At 38.3% G+C, this 27,424-nt stretch overlaps 1 protein-coding gene across 6 annotated transcripts in view; it reads right to left on the reverse strand.

Moving 5' to 3' along the window:
* Nucleotides 1-2,893: 2,893 nt before the first annotated feature.
* The window catches only part of DENND5A (DENN domain containing 5A), a 72,148-nt gene continuing 47,617 nt past the window's right edge, over nt 2,894-27,424 (reverse strand). For 3 of the 6 annotated variants that reach the window (XM_033006810.2, XM_042784769.1, XM_042784768.1), the window contains 14 exons: nt 26,835-26,966; nt 25,021-25,173; nt 24,076-24,180; nt 21,749-21,833; nt 20,270-20,354; nt 19,128-19,256; nt 15,193-15,314; nt 13,124-13,269; nt 12,433-12,551; nt 11,060-11,241; nt 10,142-10,224; nt 8,939-9,062; nt 7,709-7,877; nt 2,894-7,009 (listed from right to left, as the gene is read on the reverse strand). In XM_033006810.2, coding sequence (XP_032862701.2) covers nt 6,826-7,009; nt 7,709-7,877; nt 8,939-9,062; nt 10,142-10,224; nt 11,060-11,241; nt 12,433-12,551; nt 13,124-13,269; nt 15,193-15,314; nt 19,128-19,256; nt 20,270-20,354; nt 21,749-21,833; nt 24,076-24,180; nt 25,021-25,173; nt 26,835-26,966 — 1,818 coding nt within the window. In that variant the 3' untranslated portion in view covers nt 2,894-6,825. The remainder of the gene's footprint in view (nt 7,010-7,708; nt 7,878-8,938; nt 9,063-10,141; nt 10,225-11,059; nt 11,242-12,432; nt 12,552-13,123; nt 13,270-15,192; nt 15,315-19,127; nt 19,257-20,269; nt 20,355-21,748; nt 21,834-24,075; nt 24,181-25,020; nt 25,174-26,834; nt 26,967-27,424) is intronic. The other 3 variants (XM_042784773.1, XM_042784771.1, XM_042784770.1) reach the window with 1 other exon arrangement.

Below are 27,424 nucleotides of genomic sequence, written 5' to 3' on the forward strand. Positions count from 1 at the left end.
ATATTGACCCAAAATGTAACACGAGTGAACAAGCATAATGAGTGCTTGTGACAGAAGCTGAAAACAACTGGGGGGTGGGGGGAGATGCCAGAACAAAAAAGGGAAAGGGGCTGACAGACGAGTGAGGAAGTACTTTCAAATATTTAATTATTCCAAAGCTTTTCACACACATTACATCGCAGAGCTGTAGTTTCACATCTTGCACACCTCTGCAGGTACAGTCTTTTAAGCAACTGCTTTCCTTTCAAATGAATCACTCACTCAAACTTTTGCACTTACTTTCCATCTTAGTATCAAAGGATTTTCCAAGCTATCAAATAGGTTGTTGAGTTCTACGTAAAATAACACATCTTCAGTAATTAGTGTTCAGTTTTGCAGTTTAACCGTGGCTTTCCTTGGGAGTGGGAGCTGCACATGGCATCTCAAACAGAGAGGAAATCTGGAGTTCCTCTGGTCACAAGTCTAAAAGACCCTCCCACGTAATTTATGCTACTTGTCTAAGTCTTTCTATGCCACTGGTAGAAAAACTTCCCTGAACCAAACCTTAGATCCACCAGTGATATTTTAAATGTTGTAGGATCTGCTTTTTAAAATGCCACTGTCATTGAAATGAAGAACAGTTCCTGTTTATTACAGGACTGAATACAGTATGTTCTATTAATGAATATACATCTTTGAGTTAAAAGGAAAAAAAGGACACTTTTTGCTACTTGAAATAACTTTTAGACGAAGACCTGCTTGGTGCAGCTCTTTGACACTTGTATTTCTTTGAGAGAACTTTCCAAGTTGTTGCTACAACAAATCGTAACACAAGTGCATTTCTAGAGCCATGTGCTTGGACCAGTTAGTCAACAATCACTGCCTAGCACTCAAACTCCCCTCTCCAACAGACATTAATAAGCATCACCTTCTAGAAAACCACCTCAGACCTGACATTTGGAAAAGAGCTGTGAACCCAGCAGCTGCACAACACACTTTGCTCACCGAGGCCCCTGTCCTTTTTGTCCTTCCCCCTTGCAGGAAAGTCTGAAAGATTCAAGGCCACCTGTGACGAAGTGAAGGTGTTTCTGAAGCTGTGCTTACCTCTCACTCCATCCGGGCCTGCCCCACGTCCATCCCCGCGGTGCCTTGCAGAGGAATTAGAAGCAGCAGGTCTAACAAGCCTAGGGAACCGAGATGGTCTCTGTTTCCAAGAGAGGCAGGTTTAGCACCTTGCACAAGCGCAGCACACCCGGCAGCAGGTCCCCAGTTCACAACTGCACCCGCCGGCCCTGCCCAAGGCTCAGGCCACCAGCACCACCGCATGCGAGCATGGGGCAGGCTGCGTTCACCCTCGCAGCATCTCCCCCCGCGTGCCCACAGGATGACACCATCAGTTGACAGTAGTGCAGAGTCATCGCCAGCTCAGGAAGACTGATGTGGTTTCCCCAAGAGAGATCTTAACACTTTTTATTTTGCTTTGCTTAAAAAAAAGCCTCCACCACAGACCAGGGGTGTGCGGGGGAAGAAACAGAGAGACGTGAAAGAGACGTGAAAGAAGCAGAGATATCTCCAAATAATGATAACACGCCTTCCCTTCTGCATATTCCCTGATGGTATAAAACATCCAATAATGATCTCATACAGTTTGACAGAGTGAACCCCACCAACTTCAGAACAGTTCTAACTTGAACCACTGTTCCCAGACTGATAAAATTATCTTTTGTATTTGTCAGCTTCAAAACAGAAATCTGTCAAAGCAGAAGTTAGCCATTGCTATCATGCAGTTCAGAAGAATAAGCAAATCTCTCAGGCTATAGCTGACAAAAGAGAGGGTAGGTTCCTAAAAAGACAGAAAAAATAACACACGTGAAGGATATGCTCTTTTTTGCAGGCACTGGGCTACTAAGGAATGGCAGAAACAGTACAACATGGGGGAAGTGGCATTCAGCCTTCTTACCTGCTTCCTGTCATTGTACATGGGGAAGAACCGCAGAATCAGTGACTGAGGTTGGAAGGGACCTTTGAAGGTCATCTTGTCCAACCCCCCTGCTCACGCAGGGATGTCCTGAAGAGTGAATTTTGAATGAAGCAGGAGATGAAAGCGAGTAAAACTGACTTAGTCTCTCTGCTTCTCACACAATTGACATATAAAACTTTCAGAACATAGACAACAGAAAAGTTACAAAAGCATAACCACAAATTAATTGTGCTCACACTTGTTTACTACTCCACTCAAATCTAAAACTTAGATTTAATATACAGTAAGGCAGGCAGAACCAGTTTCAAGGTGAGATAAACAGAGCACTATCTAATGAACCAAGATTATATTGGGCTCCACTGCATGGGTATGTACCTCAAATAATTCAACAAGTGAATGAAGGGTGAGGGAAGGAACCATACTTTTGCTTCTAGGCCAGTGCAACCCCTCCACCCAGTAATTCCTTCTCTGGGACTATCTGTCAAATTAGGTCTCACCCTGGGCAAAGATGGAGTAAAAAAGTAGGAAACAGGTAATGGAGGCAATAAAGCTTGGGCACACACATGTGCCACAGATGTTGTCAGAATCTCAGAGGTGGAAGACAGTGCTATTTTCTCACTTATCCTTATATTTGAAGCATTAGATAGTTACATCTCTAACAATTCCTGCTTCTCTATATGGATCCTCTCACCAGGCTACACTGGTGCTGGGAGGCAGGCATTTAGTTGAACACATCAAATATAAAACTGCATAAAAAAAACATCTCCTGAAATCAGACACTAAAATGTCATACATACCTGCAGTCAGGCAAAGAAGAAAAGATGATTAGCCAAATTATAATAAGAGGCTTTTGAAAATAGCACATTAATGCTATTTTTCATGTTAGAAGACAAATTTTATTGCAATTCAGCAAATGAGCTACACCTGTAAAACTGTTTTGTATATCCAATTCACATTTAATGTCCAATGGATTGAAATGTCACAGGAAAAATAAAAAAGGAAAACAGTACCTGGTTTTGTCATTATCATGTAAACTTCAACACCCACCCTTTAAAAAAACAAGCCAATGATTTCCCCAAGTAGTAAAATATAAAGTTTATAAGGTATTAATGCTTTATCTTAGTTTAACAGCCAAACTCTAGGTAAAAAATAAAGAACTACAAAGATGTGAAGTACGTGTACAATATCTTCAAGTATTTTCAAGTATCCTATAGTATCTTGCACTACGGACAAGAATCATTTAACAATATACAGAAAAAGTTAACTCTGAATAGTTGCACTGCAAGGATCTTAACATATGCATGAATTCAAAACACATCAAAAATATGGATCATCCATCTAGAAGGTACCCCCCTTTGAACAATTTGAAAAATATTCTTCATAATGAAAAAAGTTGTGGTATAGTCTTCAGTTCATGAGTATGTTTTCAGCTACAGAATGTCAAATGGTTAAGTTTACGGCAGGTAAAGACTTTTTTTTTTTATAAACTTATCATCATAGTATTTCATTACATTTAAGTCAAGTCTTTATTAATTCTCATTTTCTTTTTGTAAAAAGTATCGTTGTATCAACTTTGACACCATTAATCAAAGAAGCATAAGTAATTGGTAGGTGATAGCCTGCTTTTGTTTCCTCAAATCAGGTATCAGCCTGTAAACATGTTTGGCCAATTTAGCACTATATATTTACTGCATTATGAATTACTTATTGTTTATCATTATATTTCTCTCTACGGAATGCACGTGTGCTGTTAAAAAACCCATTCTTTTCCCATTAACTCTTAACAAAAAAACAGCATAGCCACATTAACCTGCACCTATCAAACCTGTTCCCTTATTCTAGAAAATTAATAGGGCAAAAAAAATGTTACAATTGCATTATTCTATAGCTCATTTCTGAACAAAAAATGCAATGCAAATTTTAAAAACGGAGACAGATCTGACAGAGCTCTAGTTAAAGAGTGAAAGATGCTGACTATGCCATTTGTTCCTATACAGAGTCATCCTGGTCAGCAGAGCGACATGGAAGGAGCAAATGCTGGAACCTAATGTTACTCCGTGGGCCTGATGCTGGCTACACCAACGAAAGGAGGAGGTTGGCTTGTGGTAAACACTGAAGAGTGGTAGAGATTGTCTTCTACTACAGACTGAACTGTTCTTAGATATGCCAACCAAATCTCTTCCCAAAACCCTAGAACAGGCTACCACATAGCTATATTTAATACCTGTCTTCCTTGGTGGCCTCTGGATCCAACAAAACCAACATTTTTCTGCTGCGTTTCAGAACCTTCTACTGGTCCTTCAGTGGAACAAATCCTTCCAGACTTGCAAGTCCATAGCAAAAATGCTCTGAATCCTAAAAGGATTAAGCACAGACCCCCTGTGAGAGAAGGAGAAGGGTCTATCACAAAGTCGTCTTCCCTGTGAAAATAAAGTAACTGAGGATCTGGGAAGATGGCCTCTGCATCTTCCTTTTGCATCTGGACAGCGAGCACACAGGGTGCTGTCACTGACAGACAGCACCATCCTCATGTGCTAGCCAAAGAACCCACCACTTGGGAATTTGGAGACCCTGGCCTGTGTCCATTCCAGGCATCACTAACTGTCATCATGAGGCCAAAAAGATCCACACCAAAGCAAGCCATTAAACCAATGGTATCGTGCCACTCTAGGTGAACTTCGGTAAAGAAAAAAAGAAGAAAAAAAAAAAAAAAAACACCACCTTAATTCTGGGTTAATTATCTCATGCAAGGTAAAATTAATCCATACTTAATACTATGGGAGATATGGTTTTAACAGGATCAACTAATCTGTTAAGGTCAAAATAATTAACCCAACTCTCCCTTCTTACATAGACATATTCCCTGTGAAATACACAGGCCTAGTAAAGTAGGCTTAAATATAGCTGAAAGCACTGTGGATTTTTTTTTTTTTTGCTATTATTAATACATAAACAAGTAATCTGGGCCAAGTATATAAAGATTATCCCAACATATTAATACATGAAATTCTTAGAATAAAGTATATCTGTTTTATTTTTGTCCTTCCAAAGCTGAAAAAAAAAACAAACAACAAAACCAAACCTGCACACACAAAATACTTCTGTGAAATGCTCCTGTAAGCTCCAGACTGTGAAACAATTCACACCCACCCAGCATGAGGAGTGTCTTTGACACCTGCATCTTCCTAATGCTACTGTGAAATCAAAAAAGAATCTCACTCTGATTAGTAGTGACAAAGGAACTTCTCAATTTAATAATGAAATAAATAGGACAAAAGTAAAAATAGTCAAAAATTTAATGCATGTTCTATACTTATAAATTATGGAAATAAAACTATCACAAGATGTGACTAAGCTGTAGATAAAGAAAAGGTGCTACAACATCATATGAAGCAAGAAACTTGGACTCTGCTTCTCAAAGGAGAGACAATACTGAGATAAGTTTATACAGTGGAGACCTCTTAAATACATAGCCCTGAATTTTTGTACAGTAATTTGTGATGCTGATAAAACAGCCTGTTCTTAAGTCACATATTAATTTCAAAGAGATTTTTATCAGAGGATTCAAATGAACAGAGGTGCCTTTAGGCATTTGTCAGGTTCCAGCTCTCCAATAAATCAAGCTTTCAAAATGTTTGTGTTTTATTGTAAAGTGGACTACAGCTTTCTCCACTAAAAACAAAAGCATCCCAAATGAAGCAGACTCTGACAGTAGGACCCAAGGCATATTCATTCAAACAGAAAAGAAAAAAACGTTACTACTCACTGTCTTTTCAGAAAAATTAAGAAATCCTTATATTTGTTAGTAAGGTATACCATTATTATTTCATGGGGGCATAAACATCTTTATTTAGTCACCTGGCATTTGGGGAACTGATGTCCCTCTTTATGAACAGTTAAGAGAATTACCAGCAGCAACCATATACCAAGCTTCAAAAGGCTGGTTCAAGTAGAAATATTTTTGTGTTACAAACAATTATTCCAGGTTTTTCATTTAAGGGGGCTGCACTGTAAATTCTGTATTGCAACATAAAATAGCCAGTTGTATCATAGAAGATTTTTTTTTTTAAGACAAAACTTACAAAACACAATGATAGGTTAAATAAATAAAAAACATCAGTTAAAAAACACACTTAATTTCTTCTGTGCAATTACGTACCAATATGAAAAATATTACTTTGATCTCTGCACATTTCACGGTTCAGTCTCCTGGATTTCACTAAAAATAATACTGACGACAAAAATAAAGGAAAAAATGATTTGTTGACAAGTCAGTGCTTTGGAGCTATTAAAAAAAAGCACACATCGGATTTGTAGTTCTCTTGCAGCAAAACATGACCCAATACGTTAAAAATCAAACGTTGGTAATAATGTTAATATATAAAATATTAGTTTAAAAACTATAGAATGACCTTCTCAGCAGAAATGGAGTGTATACATTGGGGTCTATGACATACAGCATATCTGAAGGCAAGTTCACAGAATGCTGAAAGGCTCACTGCACATTTTCTATGGCAAGGAAATACTGCAGCTTTAAAATAAGCTGCACAATACTCATCTCTATCTCTTTCACATGAAAGTGTGTAAAAAGCAAATCAGCAAATAAACTCTAAAATATATTTATACCAAAATCCTCTTTTTTACATTGAGTTTACAGCTTCTATCCATTTGCCTGTACTATTTTTGGAGTTTCCTTCAAGAAAAGTCAAAGTTGCATTTCAGGGCCATGAACAAGTTCACGATACAATGTACTGGCAGACAGAACATTTTGCATACTAACGAGATTCACTCCTTGTTGCCTTTTTTTTTTTTTTTTTAAAAAAAAAAAAAAAAAAAAAAGATAGCTTTTCTTGTAGGACAAGAGGTCAAATATCGATTCCTTTGACAAGAGATGCCTCCAGCGTAATGTTGAACTCCTGCAAGGTCTGCAGCACTCGAATCAAAGAATTCACAAGAGTATGATCCTTAATCAGTGCTATGTCTTCATACATCTGGGCTGTAATCGGGCAGTCTGCAAGTAGGGCGATCCAGTGATGCAAAAGGTGGTCTCTGACAAAGTGGCAATTTGCAATTTGGAAATAAAAATAAAGCCAAGTTAATTTCTCATTTTCGTTGACATAGTTTTTATTCTCTGCCTTCTAAACAGACCTACCATCTCCACATACTTTTATAAAACAGGGAAGGGGGAGTCTGTGGAACTTGTTTAAGTAGGGAGCATCTGTGAGAGACATTTCTAGGCTTCCCACCCCTCACACCAAAAGATATGGTTCCCAGGAGGCCTGGAAGTCCCAAGCAGGCTCAAAGTCACTAGCCTGCTCCACTGCTTCTGTGTCAAGAGGCTCCGAGATGGTCCCAGCTTCCCTCCTACACTGAGCAGGTGGAGGGTGGAGAATTTACTCAGCCATTAACTGGAGAGGCCTCACTGATGGATGGTTTTCTGTCTCTATCTTCTGACCTTGCTAGCCGTACATGAGAGGGAGGCTATTCACACCAGCCTACTACCTTTCTCTCTTGGTTCAGCTGCTCAGCGCTCTGGGTTACTCAGTTTTGTATCTCAGACTTCCCACATTTCACATGCCTAAGAACTCAGTCAGGGTGTGGTTTATTTGATCCTTCTTCAGTAACATCAGGGAACTGTGTAAGTAATAGCCAAACTGGACAATCCAGCAGTTGTGTGGCTTTATCTTACTAATACGCAACATCATTTTATTAAAATATCAATAACAACAACAATAAGTTTCCTTATACCTGGCTCCAAGACACACCAGCATCTGAAACTTGCCATCCTTCCCAATGTTTCTAGGGGTGTTGTTGATAGCAGTGATAAAGCGACAGAAATTCCTGGCCCTTGTTTGCCAGTTCTCTTCTGGGACCATCTCATTCTGCTCAAGGGTCTCATAGTATGTTTGTGCTTTTTCTTAAAAAATGGTGGGAGATAATGAAGTTTCATCAGTGCATATAGTAAGTCCTAAAATATCTGAAATATCATTCTCCTGTGCTTGGAATAAAATAATTAGGCACTAAGACCTTCAAATTCAGACTATTAAATTTAATACCATCTCAGTATAACACCTCCCACCGAAAGCATGCTTACAAATCCATAAGGCTATCTGATGCTCATATCACACCATTGGCAAATAGCATGAGTGTCTGCATCATGGAGGGCACAGCTAAGGGTGAAAGGCCTAGATTCAATGCTCATCCAGGAATTTCCTGAATTATTACATTTAAGCAGAGATTTTTTCTGTTTGATTCAGTCCTGTATTCCCACGTGTAAAGCTGGGATTCCACTTCCTTCCCTCTGAACAGCGCTAAAGAGGGTCTTGTATCTACTGAATTTTGAGATGCTACAGTAAAATGATGATACAAGAAAAGTGATGTCAAAGCACCTACTCAGAACACAGAAACAGCAATAAAAATAATTCCTTCTCTAAAAGGTGTTTGTGTACTCAGTTGGTTTATTCAGCCCTATGTCACAGATCACTGCGTGAAAATCGTATGCTTATGTATCCTTTATTTAATAATGTATCCTAAGTTGAATAATGTATCCTTTATTTCAATGTCCAGTAAGTACAATTAGCAGGACATTCATCTGTTGTGCTTTATAAGGCAACTCAACCTCCTAAAAGTGTGATTTATTGCTTTCACTATGCTCAATTAAGACCAAGGTTACCATATGTCAATTCACCACCTTATTTAAATAATTATTCCTCACTAATAAGTTTCCCTTACAGTATTACTGCTAGAAGGACAAAGTCCAGTTACTGTATTAAGCACAGTGCCAACTTTGGCATAAGACAGATGCTCTTCCTCTTAACAGTACGAGCTGATAAGAGCTCTTACAGCAATTCAGCTGCTGAGATGCCTCCAGGAAGAATGCTGTTCACACCAGCTGAGACACAGCAGCAATGATAAGGAACACAGATGGATACATTTCAAAGACACTAACAGGCTCTGGTATATCTTCCTCCCACTTACCTAAGAAGTCCCAAATAAAGACGTTTTTGAAGAGTCTCGGTGATTTAAATCCATGTTGAAACACTTGCTCAAGAGCTGAAACAAGACCACTTTCTCCACACAGCAACAGTGTCAGACTTCCTCTCTGCCAAGTGCACACAGAAAGCACACACACTTATTCTCTCAGTCTGGGACACAAAAGTGGCTCAAGCATCTATTACTGAGACCAGTTTTTAAATAAATAAGTGCCCAAAGTTACAGTCTACTGTCAAACAGTGGCCTCACACACGATGGCCCAGTTCTCAAGTCCCAAGCATTCAAAAATGTGTTGACCTCTCTAAGAACAAGGCTGAAGAGAGAGCAGGTTTTACCTATAATAATGACCACTGTACAGAAAATGAAGAAAATAGTTTCCTCTTTTACTAAATAATAAAGATCACAGGTCCAGTGCCTCACACTGCTTCTCAACAAAACCAACGTTTAATGCAATTTTTAAACCTCAGAAAAACCCCAAGTTCTTCTTTACGTGATGGTAAATTCTATTTTTGCAAAACCAGTGCATGGCCACTTGAGATTATTGTGTAAATATGATCATCAACCAGAATTATACATGAATTTGCTGTGCTATACTGAACTTAGAAAAGATAGGTGCAGAAAGAATAGGAGGACCTATTTGTAAAAAATTAATGACTTTTAATAGATACCCATATGGGAGCCAACATATAGAAGTGTACTTGTGCTTCACTTGTGTGGGGAGGAGGTGGGGGTGGGTGGGTGGGTGTGGGTCTTTTTTGTTTCTTTTGGGTTTGTTTGGTTTGTTTTTGTTTTTTTTTTTTTTAATGCCCCATGGGTTTTCATGTTTTAAGTAGCAAAGATAATGCAAAACAGGCATTAAAAGAGGTACTCAGTTCTCCATGTGGATGTAAAATTGCCAGTTAACCCAGAGCAAACTAAACAGGAGGCAATACTCTTCACAGTGGTATAGGCAGAATCCTTGACAGAATTCAATTAATAACACAATTGCCAATACCAGAATGTTAACATTTAAATTAGCAAAATGCTCCAGTTAGCAGCAAAACTGAATATCTCATTTTTGCTCCACTTAAGGAATTTTCAAACAGATGGCTTTTGATTCATTTTAGTTATTTTTGTTACATATTCTCCAGTGCTTACTAGTAAGATTTTTAAGACAGGAGTGCCGCTACACAGACAACTCCTCCTCACCTCCTTCTCTGGTTTGTGGAAATGCTTGACAATACCATTGACAGCTTCACCAATCGCTTCTTGTATCTGACCAGTATTTAACTCTGCAAAATAAAAAAATATATTCAGTCATTCTGTAGCAGCTTTAGAAACTGTACAAAAAAGAAGAGAAGCATGAACCAGTATGACTTATCCTGTTACTGAAAAGGTGCTGGACTGTGGGTAATAGAAATCCAAATCTACTTTTATTTACTGTGGAGGAGGTAGAAATGGAGATGGTTTGTTTTTACATCAAAGTTAACACTGTGGTGTTTCAACACAACAACAGGTGGAAATGAGTTTTACATATTAAGTGAATTTTCAGATCAGGGCTCAAAGCTAAGCAGGAACTGTGCTCTGATCAGGACCACAAAATCTGGGCATTCTGGAAATACTTACTGTGGCAGTTTCACTGTAAATCCAAGCACGCTTGGGAGCAAAGTAACCACCTGATTTATCAAGAATAAGACAATCCCAGGACAGCAATCTCAACAGAAAACTAAAGTCCATGAATAGAACACACTAGCAAGATTTTTCATCCATGAAGGATAGATAGATAGAGACAAGACAGTAAATTTCTACCTTCCTCCATAGCAATCATTCCACAGATGAAGGACAATACAGAGGCCACCACTAAGGCAGCTAAGCACTGGACCAGGAGTCCAGAGACATCTCCCTCCAATCCTGGAGGCTTTCAAAATGAGTATATAGAACAGGTTGATCAGGACTGTAATTTGGAAGTCAGCTGGACTTTGAGCAGGGTGTTGGCTAGGTGAATTTCACAGGTCCTGTCCTCGACACAGTTCTAAAATACAAGTAAACCTACAGTTCTGTTTGTAAGCAGCTCTCCTCAGGCGATGATGCAGCACTGTCCAAGGCAAAACATCCCCCACCACTCACTTGGCTTATTGTTTGGAGATATAGTGACAAATCTTCTGATCATGCTTGGTGACTGCTGCAGAGGAGGGGTTCGGCACTGCCGCTCATCGACCTCAGTGTGGGAAGTTAGCAACTCTCCCACCAGGATCCTCTCCAAGCTGCCATCATCCATTCCCTTTCCAAGCCACCTTCCACAGGGAAACCTAAGAACATAAAGGAGATGTGTGGATCAAGTCCTTCAATGCCGATCCAATTCCACAACAAAGACTTTCAATTGCAGCTGCATAACACCCAATTCTGCTAGTATAGTTATGAGAAATACGCCACTTGTCTAGCAACAAGTAACAGTCTTGGGTTTGGCTTGTGCCAGCAGAGGGAGCAAAAGTAAAACAGCTTTTCAGTTCCAAGTTTGGACTAAAAGTTGTACTAGATGATCAGCAAAGCAAACAGTGTCAGATTTTGTCTTGTATCCTAATATGTAGCACGTGATTTGAGGTCCTCAGAGGAAAAAGAGGCATAAGGTATTTCTACACACTATATATGTGTATGAATACACCCGTGCTTTCACTGAATACGTTACATAGTAGGCCAGACACAAAAAAACCCACAACCCCAAACACATACTTAAATGCCAAAGCACCAATACATCTACTGAAATTGGGATATTAAATCAGATACTAGAAAGCACACAGGCTCACTTGCTCATTATCACTTTCTATGAACCAGTGTTGTTGTCAGTTTAATCACCTTAATCAGAAAACTGAACAGGATCCAAAACCTTGCCTCTTCATTTAATTACAAACAAACTGGCACGGAAAACTGATTAAACTTACTGGACAGTTTGTCAGCAACATGACCTTGACAGTTTCTCTAAACAAAGGACAAGGCATCAAACTATGCTGTACATAACACAAACAAATTTAATTCTTACTGTAAATTTTGTTCCTTTACTTTCACTACGCAAACACAGGTTTCTAACACTCATAAGCCCTTGTGTTCCAGCTTGTGCCCAAAGGTCTCTCTATAACACCTAGAGCCTGCAGCCTTAATATAAAATACCACCTATATTTGGTAAGCGGCAAGCTCTAACTTGCTATTTCTTCTGTAGTCTCGAGGCAGATTATTTTTAAGATGCACAACAGTCAACTCATCTTCTCCACTAATGTTTTGAGACTGGACATGAACATCTACAAACTAAAAAGTCTGTTTAATATTGTAAGAATCATGACCTGTTTAATGCCAGAAGCCAAACGATCTTTCTATGCCTTCAGGTAGCAGCAGCTGTAGACACAGAGTCCCAGGAGGTAAGACCTTTCAAATCAAACAAGCCCTACTGTGCCTGCTTCCCGCAGAAATTCTACTTACCCAACATGAAATGTCAGGATTATACTTACTTGTAAGTATGCCCTGTTATTTCATTTCTGACCATAACATATTCCACTAGCCACTTGGCATACAGCCCTGAATTATCATGTCCTATTTGCACTGTGGTCAGTTTTCCCAGGTTCTGGCACTGCAAATTAAACAAAGAGTTTGTCAGAGCAAACTGAAAGAGAGCAGCATGCTGGAGGAGTAAATTTAGAGAACATGCTCAGAGAGGGAATCAGATATGTGGTTCTCCTTTCTGATTGCATGACTGATTCTGTGCTTTTTAGGGGTAGGTTGCTTTATTTGCTTCTGCTTGCTTTGTTTTGTTAAATACTGTTTTGATCAGCAGAGGGAACATCAATTGAACTAGATTTTTCAATTAAATTTTACCCAGTGCATGCACACACACACACACAAATCCGAGCACAATCACTTCTTTGTTTCCAATAGAAGATATGACACCTCCCACCATTACAATACAAAGTTGTGATATTAAGACAGTCTTGTCCACTCTTGAACTAAGGATTTGTCAGTCATTTTGCTCTGCATGCTATAAAATATAGATGAAGTTTGTTATGCATAGGCACAGGAAGTATTTGTGACTAACCACATCAAATAAAGATACGAAATGTATGGCAAGATGGTACAGCAAAGCGAGAATTTAAAACTGAACAAATAGAACATCCAAAGCATTATTTTGTATCAAGCAGTACAAACCTCAAAAGTCATTTCTAATATATTCCTGGGAATCTGAAGGACTCCTGTTTCACCCAGTTCTCCTGAGATACAAATCCAAGGATTGGCTGTAAACATTGAGCCACCAAGTTTTTTGCTAGGAACAATCAATATATGGTATGGTATCACTGCAAACACAAGAAGAAATAACACTTCAAAAATGAGAAGGATAACTATGTAACCTCTTTAATGAGGAGAGGGGGAAAAAATAAGTCATAAAATAATACTGCAGTATCATGAAATGTTAAAACATCAGAGCTGCTATTTAATCATGCTAAACACTTGCACACTAAGCACAGACTGACAATCAGGAAGTGTACACACAGCAGTCATTAAGAAGCAGAGCTGATAGCAAAACACTGTCAAGTGAAAAAAGAAATATGGATGGAATAATGCCTTCATATGGGTAAAATAATTTTTCATTTACCAGCCTCAAAACATGTCATGAAGATGGTTACTTGTCCCAGCTTAGAGACAAGGAAGACAGAATATTCATGTATCCAGGACTACACTGTAGCTCAGCATGCAACTCCTCGCTCAAATCCTAACTGTGTGCTTCTGCCTGTGCACGCATGCACACTGCACAACCAACACCAATTCCCATTCAATGACTACCCAAAGCCTTTGTCTGCAGGACTTGCTTGCAGAAGCATTCACTACTGTGGCTGAACAAATTCAGCGAAAATACATTATAAGGCTACAAGTTTCTCTGTACGATGTTGCTCTTAGTTACGCTAACTGTAAGACTTCTTGACTGTAAAGAGAACAGACAACTTTTTTCCCCCCTCTAACTGGCACCACACACATGCTCAAATGCCTTCTGGTTCCCTGGTTTACCAACAACAAATTCAACACAGTACCACCTGAGTTACTGCCCCTTCTCTGGCTCCCGAGGCACATGCTCCTTGAGGAAATGCACATGCTCTTCAATAGCCTAGCGTATCATGCACAGACCCCTATTAACCAAACTTCTATAACAAAATCCAATTTTCTGAATGGTCATTGTGTTGCTTGGCGATATGCCCTCCTTTTATAGTGCATAAATGGATTACAGTTAGGGCTTTTCAGCTGAGGCACTTAATACATTTCTCCCTCAATGTCTCCTCAGCTGTCAGTGCCCTCAAGAAAGCATTTGGTGGTTGGATTTTCTTAAAAGCTTGATGCTTGCAGCATTTAAGAATTAATTAAAATGTTTCTCTTTTTATTTTCTGTGCAGATAGACTTAAAGCAAGTGACAGTTTAACTGCATCCAGCAGACCAGATTTTAGCATTGCCCAGAACTTGCCCACAAGAGCAAAAACTATTTTGCTTAGACATCTGCTTGCTTTGTCTTTCATACACAGAAATATGGATTGTAACGTATCATCAAGCCTGAGGGGTCCTTTCACACAATCCCAACCCCTATTTTATAAGCCTTGCTAAAGTCTTTCCTCATTCTGCCTTACCAGTGAGGTCCTTTTGCAGGAGGTCACATATGCATGAGAACACTGAAACACATTTAAGCATCAGCAACAAATTAAAAGTTTCTATAGGGAATGCTTTTAAGAAAAAAAAAAAAAAAAAAAGCGGTACTTCAATGTGTTGCAGAGTTCTGATACAGCCCTCAATGAGCATTTCATTGTTATCACAAACTCAGAGACAGGCATGCAGCAAAGTAGGCTGAGCATGAAAAAGGGAAATTTTTTTTGCTTTCTTTTTAATTCCTAGCATGAGATAATATTCTTACCTTGACAGTGAACAATCCATACTGTTCTTGTTTAGTGTGATGAAAACAAGCCCATCACAAAATTTTCTGTTGAGAGCTCTCCCCCAACTAAAAAGATTAAAGCTACATATTTTACCAAGTTAGAAACTAAAGCCTTTAGTGACAGAGACACACACTACTGCCCACCAGAGAGGATCACAGAAATAGTGATACAGCATAGACAGATGGATACCAGGAAGAAAGAAGAACAATTACAGCAATGCACGTTGCTCAGAGACGTTTAGAATTTTGGATATGGACTCAACAAAATCTTGAAATCAGAGCTCCAGGGAAAGCAAATACTTACAGATTGTTGTGAAAACATTGGTAAAACAAAAGTAATCAACAGCATTGAATGACAGGAGATGATATAAGAATTGTTCTTTCTCATCATCACAGCGGAGGAATGCATAACGCTTGTAGAGTTTTCTGACAAAGCAAAACAAATAATCTGTCATAGTAACAAGATGCTTTCAGTGAAATGTTTTCTATTGTGCATATTTATTAAGTAAACTATGAATAATGTGCAAGCAATTATGAATGACAAGTGATACTGGTAGTGCCAACAGTATTTAATGTGCCAAGACATGTCGACACTCTGCAAGCCTGAAGTCTCCCAAGTGCATCAGTCTAATACATTATTTACCACTCCTTGAAAGCAAGGTTTGGGGTGGTCTAAGGGTCTTCTCCCACCCAAAACTACCCCAAAAATATGGAAAAGGGAATTTTGTACTTCCTTGGAAAAAATTCTCCAACTTCTTCTGGCCACATAAAGTGACAGAATTCAAGTAAAGAGACTTCTTCTAAGTTACTTTCAAGAAGATGGTGACATGGTAGAGTCTTCCAGCACATGACATAAGATACTTAAAACGCTGTTTTCAAAGGACACTAGAGCAAACACTAGGGCTATCTGCTTGTACTAGGTTATAGTGCCTACAACCACCCACTCATTAAGCTAGAGAATAGATAGCTTCAGTGTTGACAGTACTCAGCTCCTGACATAACCAAAATCATAGGCATGAAAAAGTGGCCTGAAGTCCTACTGTTCCCTTTTATTGGGTTGCAAATTTTTTGCTAGGACCGCAATACCATACAGAACTGCAACTTCTTTTAAGTGGAAATATCAAAAGATGTAGTTCAGTAGCTCTCTCACTAGTGGAAACACTATCACCTATGCAGAAGAATGTGCTAGAAACGGAAACAATTTTACATACTTACAGGAATTACTCAAAAACATTAGAGAATTTAATACTGCAAGTCTTGCAGCTGAGAAACCTTGAAAAGAATTTACAACCTCAACCTTTCCAAGTACAAATTTTGACTGGAAAATACCCTTAGCGTTACACATTTATATGTAACAATCACCACTATTTTTGTTAATTACACAACCAACAAAAAATACTAGTGTTGGTGAAAAATCATAAAAGAAGAGCATGTCAAGATGCATCAAAACCCAACTGACACTGGAGAAATATTCAAAACATCACAAACGTATGAATTAGGTATTAGAAATGCTGAGACAGCCATGGATATGTTGTTCTTGCCAGGGGGGCATCCTGACAACTCCCCTCAATTTCAGGTATCAATTACAAAAAAGTCACTAAGCAACTCAAAAGCCAGAAATCTACAAAACAAACAATTAAGATTAACACACACACACACATACTTTCTCACTTATATAACAAACATAACACTGGAGATTGACAGGAATGGAAATAAAGATTCTGAACCTTACATCAACATAACCTGCCTGTAGCCACAAGAGTAGCAAACCCACAAAGGTCTCAGAGGTGACCGTGTCCATGTTTCATTTGAACACTCTGAACCACATGTTTGGACAGCCAGTCCACATGGGCATGTGCTGTTCTGCCTTTTCAAAGTGCAAGATTTCTCAGTTTACTTGTGCACATGAAGGTCTCAGAGGAGCAAAGCTATGTGATTCCCTTCTGTTCCCCAGCTCTAGTCCCTTTGCAGACTAGAAAGAAACCATACATGTTTTAGTTTTTATTTTTTAGCAAATACCAAGTGAAGAAAATGGGTTAATTAAAATATCTAACAGTTGCTTCAAGAAAGAACAACACACAATCATGTTAACTGTAAAATGGCAGAAGTTGCATTTACTTAGTACTTCACTGAATTTGGCACTGCTTCCTCTAAAAACAAATGGAGTACACTTTAAATCCATGCTGCCTAGAACACTCTTCTTTAAGAAGGATATCTAAATATGCAGCACAAAGCACACACAGTTACAAAGAACTGATGTCATTCCTATGCAACTTGCTCCTTTGCCTGTCACTTTCATCTTAAATATATTTTTGCTGCTATCTCATTCTGTTCGAGAGAATCACAATCTGACAGACAAACAGTGCATTGGTCAGTGTTGAGAGCTGGGTTTTTTCTTTATTAAGGCAGGGGGTGCAGGGAGAGGTGTGGTGGTACATGGAAGGTCCTCTCACAGCACTTGTTCTGTATGGGACAAGCACTGCTAAATTTAACCTGATCTGGACTGTTGACTTCACTGGAGAGGCTTAACTTTCATTTAGAGATACAGGTAGATTTATTAGCTATCCTCAGTCTGTCCTGCAGCTTTTCTTTGCTTGCTATTGGAAGACCACACCTTCATCAGAAAGTCCAACATAATTCAATACAAGGCAAGTCTCAAATAATTAGCAGTTGGGATTGCAGGGGATTGGGGGAGGGAAGACATTCCTTGGATGGTGGTGGTAGTGGGAGGAGAGGAAAGGAAGAGTAGACAGCATAGGCTAAACTGTCTTGAGAAAGAAGTCTTCAGTTAAAGCTAATCACAACTACTAGAGCCCATACAAAAGAATGCTTAATTTCCACACAGTAATAGTATATCCAAACTTATCAGCAATACACTTTTTTTTTCTGCATAGGTTATAGTAAATAAACCTCACATTGTTACTCCTAAAACAATTAGTATTAAATATGGCCTGTACTCTGATTTGTGTAATTACTTACAAAATAAATATTTAAGTTTACAAAGGTAATATAGTATACATATGCAGAATGCAAAGGTCCTCATGCTGAGCATTTCCCCTTTTGGCCTTCAAGATGAGTACTTACAAGAAGCACTAGCACAGAGTACTTCAACAGAGTTTAAGCCAGCAATATTTGGAACTCTCTATGGCTACAAGTCTTCAGTTTTCACTCATATCCCCCTCCCCCTTCATACTTTATATACTTCTCCCATTTTCTTCCTATAGGACAATTACTCTTTAAGTAGTGTTTTGGGTCTTAATAGTTGGATCCTTTCCTATTTTTTTTTATGACTTCATATACATGAAAGTTATGTGTTTTGAAATGTTTAGAAGTAATAAAAACAAAAAATGGATCATAATAGCACATGTTTGACTATTACAAAAGCAATTCACTTTATGTTCCTAAGCAGGCTATAAATGTAAAGCATTTACTGTGTAGGAGAGGACAAACAAAGCTGAGACACTGTCAGTTTGATCTAGAGATGTGCTCTGAAAGATTTAAATGGAAGACTTCAAAAGATTACCAGATCTCATCTCGAGCTTACTGCCCCAAAATGAGATGCAAGAAATGATCACCACAGCCTTCCCAGTTATCTTCAAGGTACTGTGTGCACACCATTCATCTGCTCTCTCAAAATCAACTTCTGGTGTGGTTTATCTACGTTGTTTTATGTGGCACTGAAAGGAGTTACAAGAACATCTCAGATTTGGAAACAGAATTGAGAAGCTAAGGAACAGTCACTTCGAATCACACTAACAAGAACCACAGAAGCACATCTGCATGTGCCTTTACACTCTTCATATCGTGACAGAGCTGCAATGAGGACTAAAGCTACACTTTGCCATGCATTGCAAAAACACACAAACAATCCAAGGAAAACAAAACATCCCATAGTTACAGAAAGGGTGTCAAGATAAAAAGCTTGACTTGCCAAAGAAGTGGCATTTGGACTTACGCCCCATTTCATTTAATCCCTAGCAATTTTTGAAGATTTCACCTCAAAGTTGCAGGCAGTTGACGGTGACAGAATTGATTCTGTATCTGATGAACCCCAGCACTGAATTATAATTCCTAAATAGTTCATACACAGGTACAGAGACACAGTTGGAAGGCTACTTTATTCTATTGCTTTTGCACACTGCTAAGCAGATGAAAGAATAGGAACTTTGGGGGTTTTGAAGTCAAACAACTAAACAGGTTTAATTTTTGAAAAGCTTTGCCCAAAATAAACCATCTTACTTTGTGAGTTCATGATCTGAAAGCAGCTGTTTTAGATGCCTAGAGAGCAACTTCTTTTCCATAGAGAGACGAACCCAGGCTCTGGCCTTGCCAACATCTGTTTTGATCTCACTAATGTTCTGGATATGCCTGGGGGAAAAAAAAAAAAAAAAAAATATATATATATATATATATTCTCGGTATTTTCAAAGTGTGACAGTTCTTTTGAACCAAGCTAGGCTGAAGAAGAAATTTTGTCAAGAATGCAAAATATGATGCAAACTACTGAACTACTAGAAAGAGAGACATGATCACGTTAATATTCAACTACTACCCAAATTCCTTGCCTATCTAGCTCAAAAAGAGTAAGAGCCTGAAAAGAAAATATCTGCAATGCAGTGCCCTATTTACAAAATTCTAAACCAGGCCCATTGCCTCACATGATTTAAGAATCATTCTGGACCTTATCACTGCAATATTTATGCCTGAGTGCTTTGGAAAATTAAATACTGTCTTTGCATGCTCAGTAGTAATTTTTCTTGCATGCAAGCCACAAACTGTGTATTTTAAAAGAACAAGCATGTCCCTTGAAAATCCTCAATTCACTCCTCCCTGCTGAAAAAATCAGATGTTGGTAAGGAAAAAGGAGGAAAGAAAAATACTTTCAAAATTAATTTAGAAGTTCTGCATTATTTTCTGATGTACTGAAAAGGCGGCATTGAGCAGAACTTGTAGTTTTATTCACACTACAGTATTCAATGTTAGATAAACACATTCTTTAGGATCAAGTAAGTTCTTTAAACTGCTTTCTTCACTGAGAAGCAAAAACAAGCTCAGAGCTATGTAACCAACTTGGCAATGACTGGGAAAACACATATGCTACACCTGCACCTCTGTGGAAATAAAACAATACTGAAAACTATGTTAGGGTATTTCTATTTCTAGCTATGACAGAACAAAATCTCTATAGTATGAAACATGTTTTTGTAAAGGCCAGTGAAAAGGTTGCACTACATACTTTTAAGAATTTCAGCAGATTCCTTCCCCACATCCCCCTCCTGCCATATGAAACACAGACTTTTCTGTATGGTACACATTATACATAGAAACAAGTATGCAAATCTCATGGATTTTCTGTGTTGGTTTTAATAGTTTAAACTCACCTCATATCTTGGATGAGAGAGATTCTAAGAGGTGACATGGCTGGACTGGTATCAGACTTCCTCCTTTCTGAATCAAGAAGTATTCCTAGATTCAGAAGAACAGTATTCCTTAATAGTAGAAATCCATCTAAAGATTTTTACATCAATATAAAAAAGAAGGTGAATTAACAACAACTTGCATTCTTCCATTACTGGTGACTCACTGCTTTGTGAAGATATTGTGGCGTATTTCCACTTGAAATGACATGAAAATCTACTATGCTACACAGATGGTTATGCAGATCAGCACACACTGAGCATTAACACATTAATGGGCTTAGATTCAGCTGAAATTAGTATGACATCAAATGGCTCAAGACACATACTAATCAACTATTACTTTCTAAAGACTACCCTATTTTCATTCTGTGTAGTAAAACTGACTGGCACTGTTGACACCAGAAAACAGTGTTCAACATGTTTTACTCAGTATACCACATATATGCTTAACTAATCTATCACTTTGCATGCTCCTGTAACACTACTACTTTTTAAAATAGCACATTCTGGGTTTTGAAAGCAGTATTACTCTTATCTTTCAAATTCCACTCTAGAATCAAGTTGTATATTACATACAGCCCTTGACCTCAATCCTAAATTAGAAAGCATAAAACCAACTGTAACTTCAGTTTGATATGCAAAACCACTGTGGACCAAGTGGCATTCAGGAGACCTTAATACTTTTCAAATCTTTGTTTCTGATGGCTTACAGGACCTTGTGCATGTTAGCAATGCTCAGCTCTTTGTCTACAGCAACTTTAAAAGAAAAAAAAATGCACCCATCGCCTCCCCCAGACCCTTCGTTCTCTCCAAAGTTATACCCTATGCCCCAATCTGACACGAGAAGTAGTGTTTAAAAATTACATTAATAACCTTGGAAACAGATTGTCAGTGGATCTTATGTGCAATATTTCTTTTTACTGCAACACTTCCTATAACAAAAAATAAAATATGTTTCTTCAGTGTTTTTTGTATTTTTGTAAAATGTCTTTTTCTTTTAAACAGTAAGTTTACTATTCAGTTGTTTTTCAAGACGGAATGTAAAACTTCAAGGTGTACAGCACAATTTTATGTGCTTATGCTTGTTTTCCACCCCCACCCATAACATATTATGCTTTGCCAGTCACTAAGTGACTATGTGCCATATGGAAGATGGTATATCAGAGCAATTAATTTTAAAGCATATCTTTGAAACATCTGATATTGCTGGTATCTGACTACTACAACAGTCAGATACCAGACCCAAACAAGTTAATTTTTCACAAAATATATTGAGACAATATATCAGGTCCATATTAATTCTGTAGCGGATAGAATACTTGATTCAGTTATATTGACTGAAGGATATTTCCAAGAAAACAACCTCTGCATGGTGAAAATCTGCAGGCAGCTCTTCCACATATTTTTTTATCATCTTCTTCCAGTGGAAGCCAATCTTACCTGAGGTACTGAAGCTGCCTGATGTAGTTTTTCTCTGTCTGTTTTCTAGGTAATGTAACAGATGAGACCACAATGCAGACTTTCCCTAAAATTAAAAAAAATATTAAAGAAATCACTACCAGCTGAATGAAAAAAAAGAAAAAATTTGTATCATCATTGACAGTATCAGCCATAACAAAAACTTGCTTTAAATATCTTTCTCCCTATATAGTAATTGGTAAAAAACAAAAATGAGACACAAGTTGGAGGTGCTCAGCAGCTGTAAAGAGGTTGAGAAAGAAAAGCAAGAGTCAAATTACTGGGTTCTAACAATTCTGATAACAGGAAAAAGTCAAATGAACTTCAATGCTCATAGTTCATTAACACAACAAGAAAATATGTAAAGGCTTGTAAAACACTATGTGCAGTAGAGTCCTAAGTCTAAGGCCATAACCTGTACTATGCTAACCCTGCCTCTCCAGCAGTGAAATGACAAAAGATACAGAGCCAGCCTGAGCAAACCACCTTACACCCAGACCAAGTCTTGTGCATCTGTTCCCTTCAGGGTAATTCAGGGCTACCGATTCATCCTGTCAATTTTTAGAACCTCAAAGGATCGCCCTCAATTTCATCAGGCAAAGGACTTGGATAATCACAAACACAGTATGACAACCCAAAACACAAACAGGACAACGAAAGCTTATCAGCAAGAATACTCCAGATCTACACATTACAAAACCAACTTAAGTGTTAAAATTTGGAATACAGCGTTTAGGCCAAGATAACCCTTCAAATGATGTTAGAAGGTGCACCTTGCTCATTATGTTGCTTTCTTAAGCCTCTGGTGGCTTAAAGCAGCATGTGTGGAAATCTTTCACTGGAAAACTGAAAAGATTCTTGTATTCATCCTAGAATATTCTGCATGATAAACCAAAAAGCTTGTAAAGCCACAGAAAGGCAGCAGTAATTGAACAGGGGCTCTCCAGCACATTAATCGGAATCACTTACAGAGCAAATTAATTAGTATTATTCATAACTTTCTTAAATTATTATATTAACTTGAAATCCCAGTAAAGATTTAGCAATTATGCATTTTAGAAAAGCAGTCATATTATAAAGCCATTTTTTTATTTGTAACTTTGTGCAGAAAGAAACCATGACTGTAAAGGAACAGTTGTCAATTCAGCACATAATCTAAAATCACATAAGTGCCTTCCTAGAGGTGTAGTAACTATGGTTCAACTCTGAAATATTTTTTTTTTTAAAAACTACCTTTAAAAAAGTTTCTAAACACTTCAATCTTATAGCTCACTACAGTTGACATAAAGAACTAATGACCATGAGGGATTATTTCAGAAGTGGCATGCCTCCAGAAAATAAAGCCTAGAGTGTCTGTAATATCTGTGTTGAGAGAAATCTATTCAAAATATGCATTCGGTGGTAGAGATACAAAAAAATCCTCAATGCCTCATGTGTCTACCTGACAGATCCAACATGGAAAGCCAAAATTGCAAGTCTTATAAATACATAAAAAGAGAACATGAAAAATATCAACCAGGGAACAGTTAAATCCAAAATGGCCTTTCTCTCAATAAACACACACATGCATACACAGTCTAGTGTTTAGCAACTAGCTGCCACGGCAAGGAAAACTATAACAGATCACACAAAGCAGCAAACAAAGGATCCTGCAGCAAATAGATGTCAACAATCATGATGAATGTAAGAACTCATGCAGTATATATCTGCCCAATTCCTTTACCATCATGTTACTCTCCTTTAACTTCACCAAATAGCAATGTTGATGCAAGCTGTATCTATAAGGGAAAGGAAGATGGCCTAAGGAAAGCAGTGGGACAGACAACGGGCAAGGGAATAACCAAGGTCTTCTGGAAGTTCAGACTACTTCAATCATTAGACCCTACATCCGACAACTCTCTGTATTGCTCTGGGCAAAGGAAGGTGTGGATTCATTTTACATGTAGAATCAGTAGGTAGCTAATGTAGGACTATCAGGGTTCAGCAGCAGGGAAGAGGTAAAAGCAGGGATTGGTGGAAAGAAAGCCATCCTCATTACTATTGTCTATAGAGAAATAAGAGTCTTCCTTGGCTCATTATTGAAAAATAACATAAAATTGATGTATAAAACAGCAGGCTTTTGTGTATTTAATAAAGGCCAAAACACACAAAGAATTAGTGGTGCTTTTTTTTTTTTTTTTCCAAACTGCAGATCATAATATAAGATGCACTGTACTTCCTCCATCAGGCCTCTACTATATTCCACCACTCTATTTATTCCACCATTCAGCACTCTTTGCCAACATCTGCAATCAATCCAAAGCATTAACCTTATGTAGGGTTGGCCGTCTGGTGGTCTGAAAGGCCCAAATCTGAGTTGAAGCAGAGTATACTGATGCTCTGTCTTCTAAGACGAAAGCAGTACAGCTTCTATCCTAAGTGATATACAAGAGGGAAGGGAGAGAATCACATAATAAATCTTCACACAGAGAACTGCTATATAGTTTGAAGGAGAGCAGATTTAAACACTGGTGCTTGGGTGCTGGGAACAGAGAAACTGAATCACAGTTGTCTGGATTACGTACATTTACTCTGCACATTCTTAAAAAAAAAGTTATAATCATCACTGTCCTTGCTATTCCTTTGCACAAAGAAGAGGAAAGGATAAAGGCCTTCCAAACTCCATCTAATCCCACAAGTGACTCCAAACAGAAAAGCATGACAAACAATTATTAATTTCATATGAAAAACATCAACTTTAACTAGTGATCTTGTAAACATCACTTAACTGTCGCTACATCATTCAGAAAGAACCAAATAGCAAGGGTTTTATTCTTAAAAACTAAATTATCCTTCATGAAAACAAATTCCCCATACCATATCCCATTGACAGCACCTTTAGCACATGCTGCCTTATAGCCTAGGCAACTTCATTAATTAAAGTATTAAGAACACAAAAATAGTTTTATTTACCATCCTATTAAAAAAAACACCAAAACCCACAAACCAAATCAAACCAAACAAAAACCCCAGGTCTTCCAGGAAGTCAAATGTGGAACACATCTGCATGTGCATTTGTACATATCCCAAAGCAAAAAGTGGAGACAGACAAAGGGGCAGTAACTGACATTAAAAAAAAAGCTGGGACACACACACAAGTATTTTAATATGTCTATATATACACAAAACGTATCCTCTGAAAGCAGAGGGAGGAAGAGCATAACATGGCTTTTGGAAAGTGGGCTCTGCAACATACAGGAGTATTTGTTCCTCACCTGTTTGACTTGCAGACCGTGGCTCCATATCCTTTCTAAAAGGTCACACAGACTGGCTATCAGGGTATTCTCTTCTACACCTGTGATATTCACTTCACCATGACCTAGCTCCACAGCTTCTCGACCCATTTTTTCAACCAACATCCTCTTGGTCTCAAAAAGGACAAGGCAAAAGAAAGTTAATTCTTTCCTCGGGAACTGCAAAGATCACTTACACTTTTTCAATAACCAACAAGGAAGCACACAATAGCAGAGATTTGATAGAATAACTGGGTGTACACAGAATTTCTGAAGCTAGTGCAGGACTACATTTCTTCCATCCCTGTTTTTCAAGCCATGGCAGCACGAGTGTTGATCACTTTACAGCCTTTCCGTTTTTCTTTCTAACAAGGGGCTTGCAACAGGCACATAAGCCTCCACAGAGTAAGCCCCAACAAAGTGAACAGCAGGCCACAAACTGACAAGCTAGAGGCCTAGCAACAAGGCACTACAACAGAGGTCTTTGGTGGTTTTTAAGCCTGATGGGTGCTGGGCTGGGAGCAGTACACTCCATCCGCCTCCTCCCAAGGGAAGTGAACATGCCCAAGTGCTTCCAGGTAGCAGGGGCCTATATCATTCCTGTGAGACCTTGTTCTGTCAGAAAGAGTATATGCATTTAAGTCAAACCCATTCTGGAGTGCATCTCCTGACTTTCCTGATGAGCCACATTCTCCTAAATCATGAACAATTTCACACTAGTCAACAATGCTCCCACCAACTCTTACAGTTTCCCAGTCACAATATATTCATCATATAGCTATCTGGAAGGGAAAAAGGACTAAGGAATCACTTCTGCTCATCTCTTAAACATATTTTCACCTTTGTTGCTATTCTAAAGTAGCTCTCAAGTAAGTAATACTCCCTTAGGCACTTGTGCAGAGTCTTAGTTGACATGAAGAACTCCAAGTTAGTCTCTAGCTTCTCCTGCTCCTCACCTGCCCTAGTAATTGCTCTCTCTGCTAACAGCAGGCTCACTACATTCACTAGAGTTGCATTCCAACACTGAAAGAGCCAAGTATATCTTCAAGGACTTTCACCACCATATGCCTCTATTAAGTGAAGGGGATTATTTGGACGGTTTCATACATACAGAAAACTAAAGTGAAATCAGAAGTAGATGCATGTATTAAGCATGGTTTTACAAAAAGTTGTATACAATTGCTATATTACCTCCACTGACTTCAGGCAAAAATGTGTTTATCTGATAATTATTGTCTTTACTGTGTTAGTATAAACATTAACATTTAATTCAGATGAATATATTGTCCAATATATACTGGTAATGCAGGCCTACAAAATAATGCCAAATTTCTTTGTTAAGTGCTTGAAAACTTATATTTCAGAAGTTTGTTAAACCCACTTCCTTTAGTTATGAGAAAAGCTCCTGCATTTTCACCACAACCTCCTCTTTTGGAATATTCACGCTTGTTGAAATAGGATAGTCTCATTAGTGATAACTGAAATATGCTATAATTGACATGGGCAGCCCGATGATAAAGACCCATCAGAATACTCAATTTCTTTCCATCACTTTACATTTTCCATCATAAATCTGCTGGCAAGTTTCAACTCCTTGCAGAATTTCTAAATATATTATCTCTTCATGAATTTCTCACTACCATGCAAAAATTTTTAGATGGATACCATGCAGAAGTCTTTATAGGGATAAAGCAGAAACAGATGGCAGAAGAGGGGGGTTCAAACATATTGGCCATGAAATGGTCCATAAAGGATGGAAACGAGGTACAAGAGAACAGAATTATTCTCTGTATTACCTTATTTCGGCACTCCTTCAACAAGCCTTCTACAAACTTCCAGTTTGTTTGTGCAATTACCGATGGAGAGAGATTAGACAGTTTGGGCTGCCGAATAGTGCTGCCCAGATTCCTGGCTTCTTGGATGTACTTCTGTATTGGGGTACAAAATTGAGAAATAGAGATAAAAGTGCGAGTAAGACTACTTTGCCAAGAGAAATAGGTAAACGTATCTTTATAACCCACTCCCCTGTGCAATGAGAAGGAAAGGCTCACATCCCCTTTCAGAAAAGGCTCCTTTTTATATCCAGCATTATATTGGGCTGAGACACTTAAGGTACTATTTCACTGGAGTTCAAATCTCCATTTATGTTGTCTACCTAGCATTAGAACACACATTGCTGAATAACAAAAACACAATACAGACTGCCAAGGATATTTAGATGCATAGAGATTCAATTACTGCCACCACCACTGAGAATCATCTTGTTATTTTTTCATATAAAACCAAAGTTTGTAATAATTACTCAGACCAATACTATTCAAATGGCAGACTTGTCTACATGAGGACTGCAAGAAAATTTTGCCCAGAGCTTGGCAACATCTGAGAT

The sequence above is a fragment of the Tyto alba genome, unplaced genomic scaffold (assembly GCF_018691265.1).
Source record: "Tyto alba isolate M040663 unplaced genomic scaffold, T.alba_DEE_v4.0 Super-Scaffold_8, whole genome shotgun sequence".
Classification (NCBI taxonomy): Eukaryota; Metazoa; Chordata; class Aves; order Strigiformes; family Tytonidae; genus Tyto; species Tyto alba.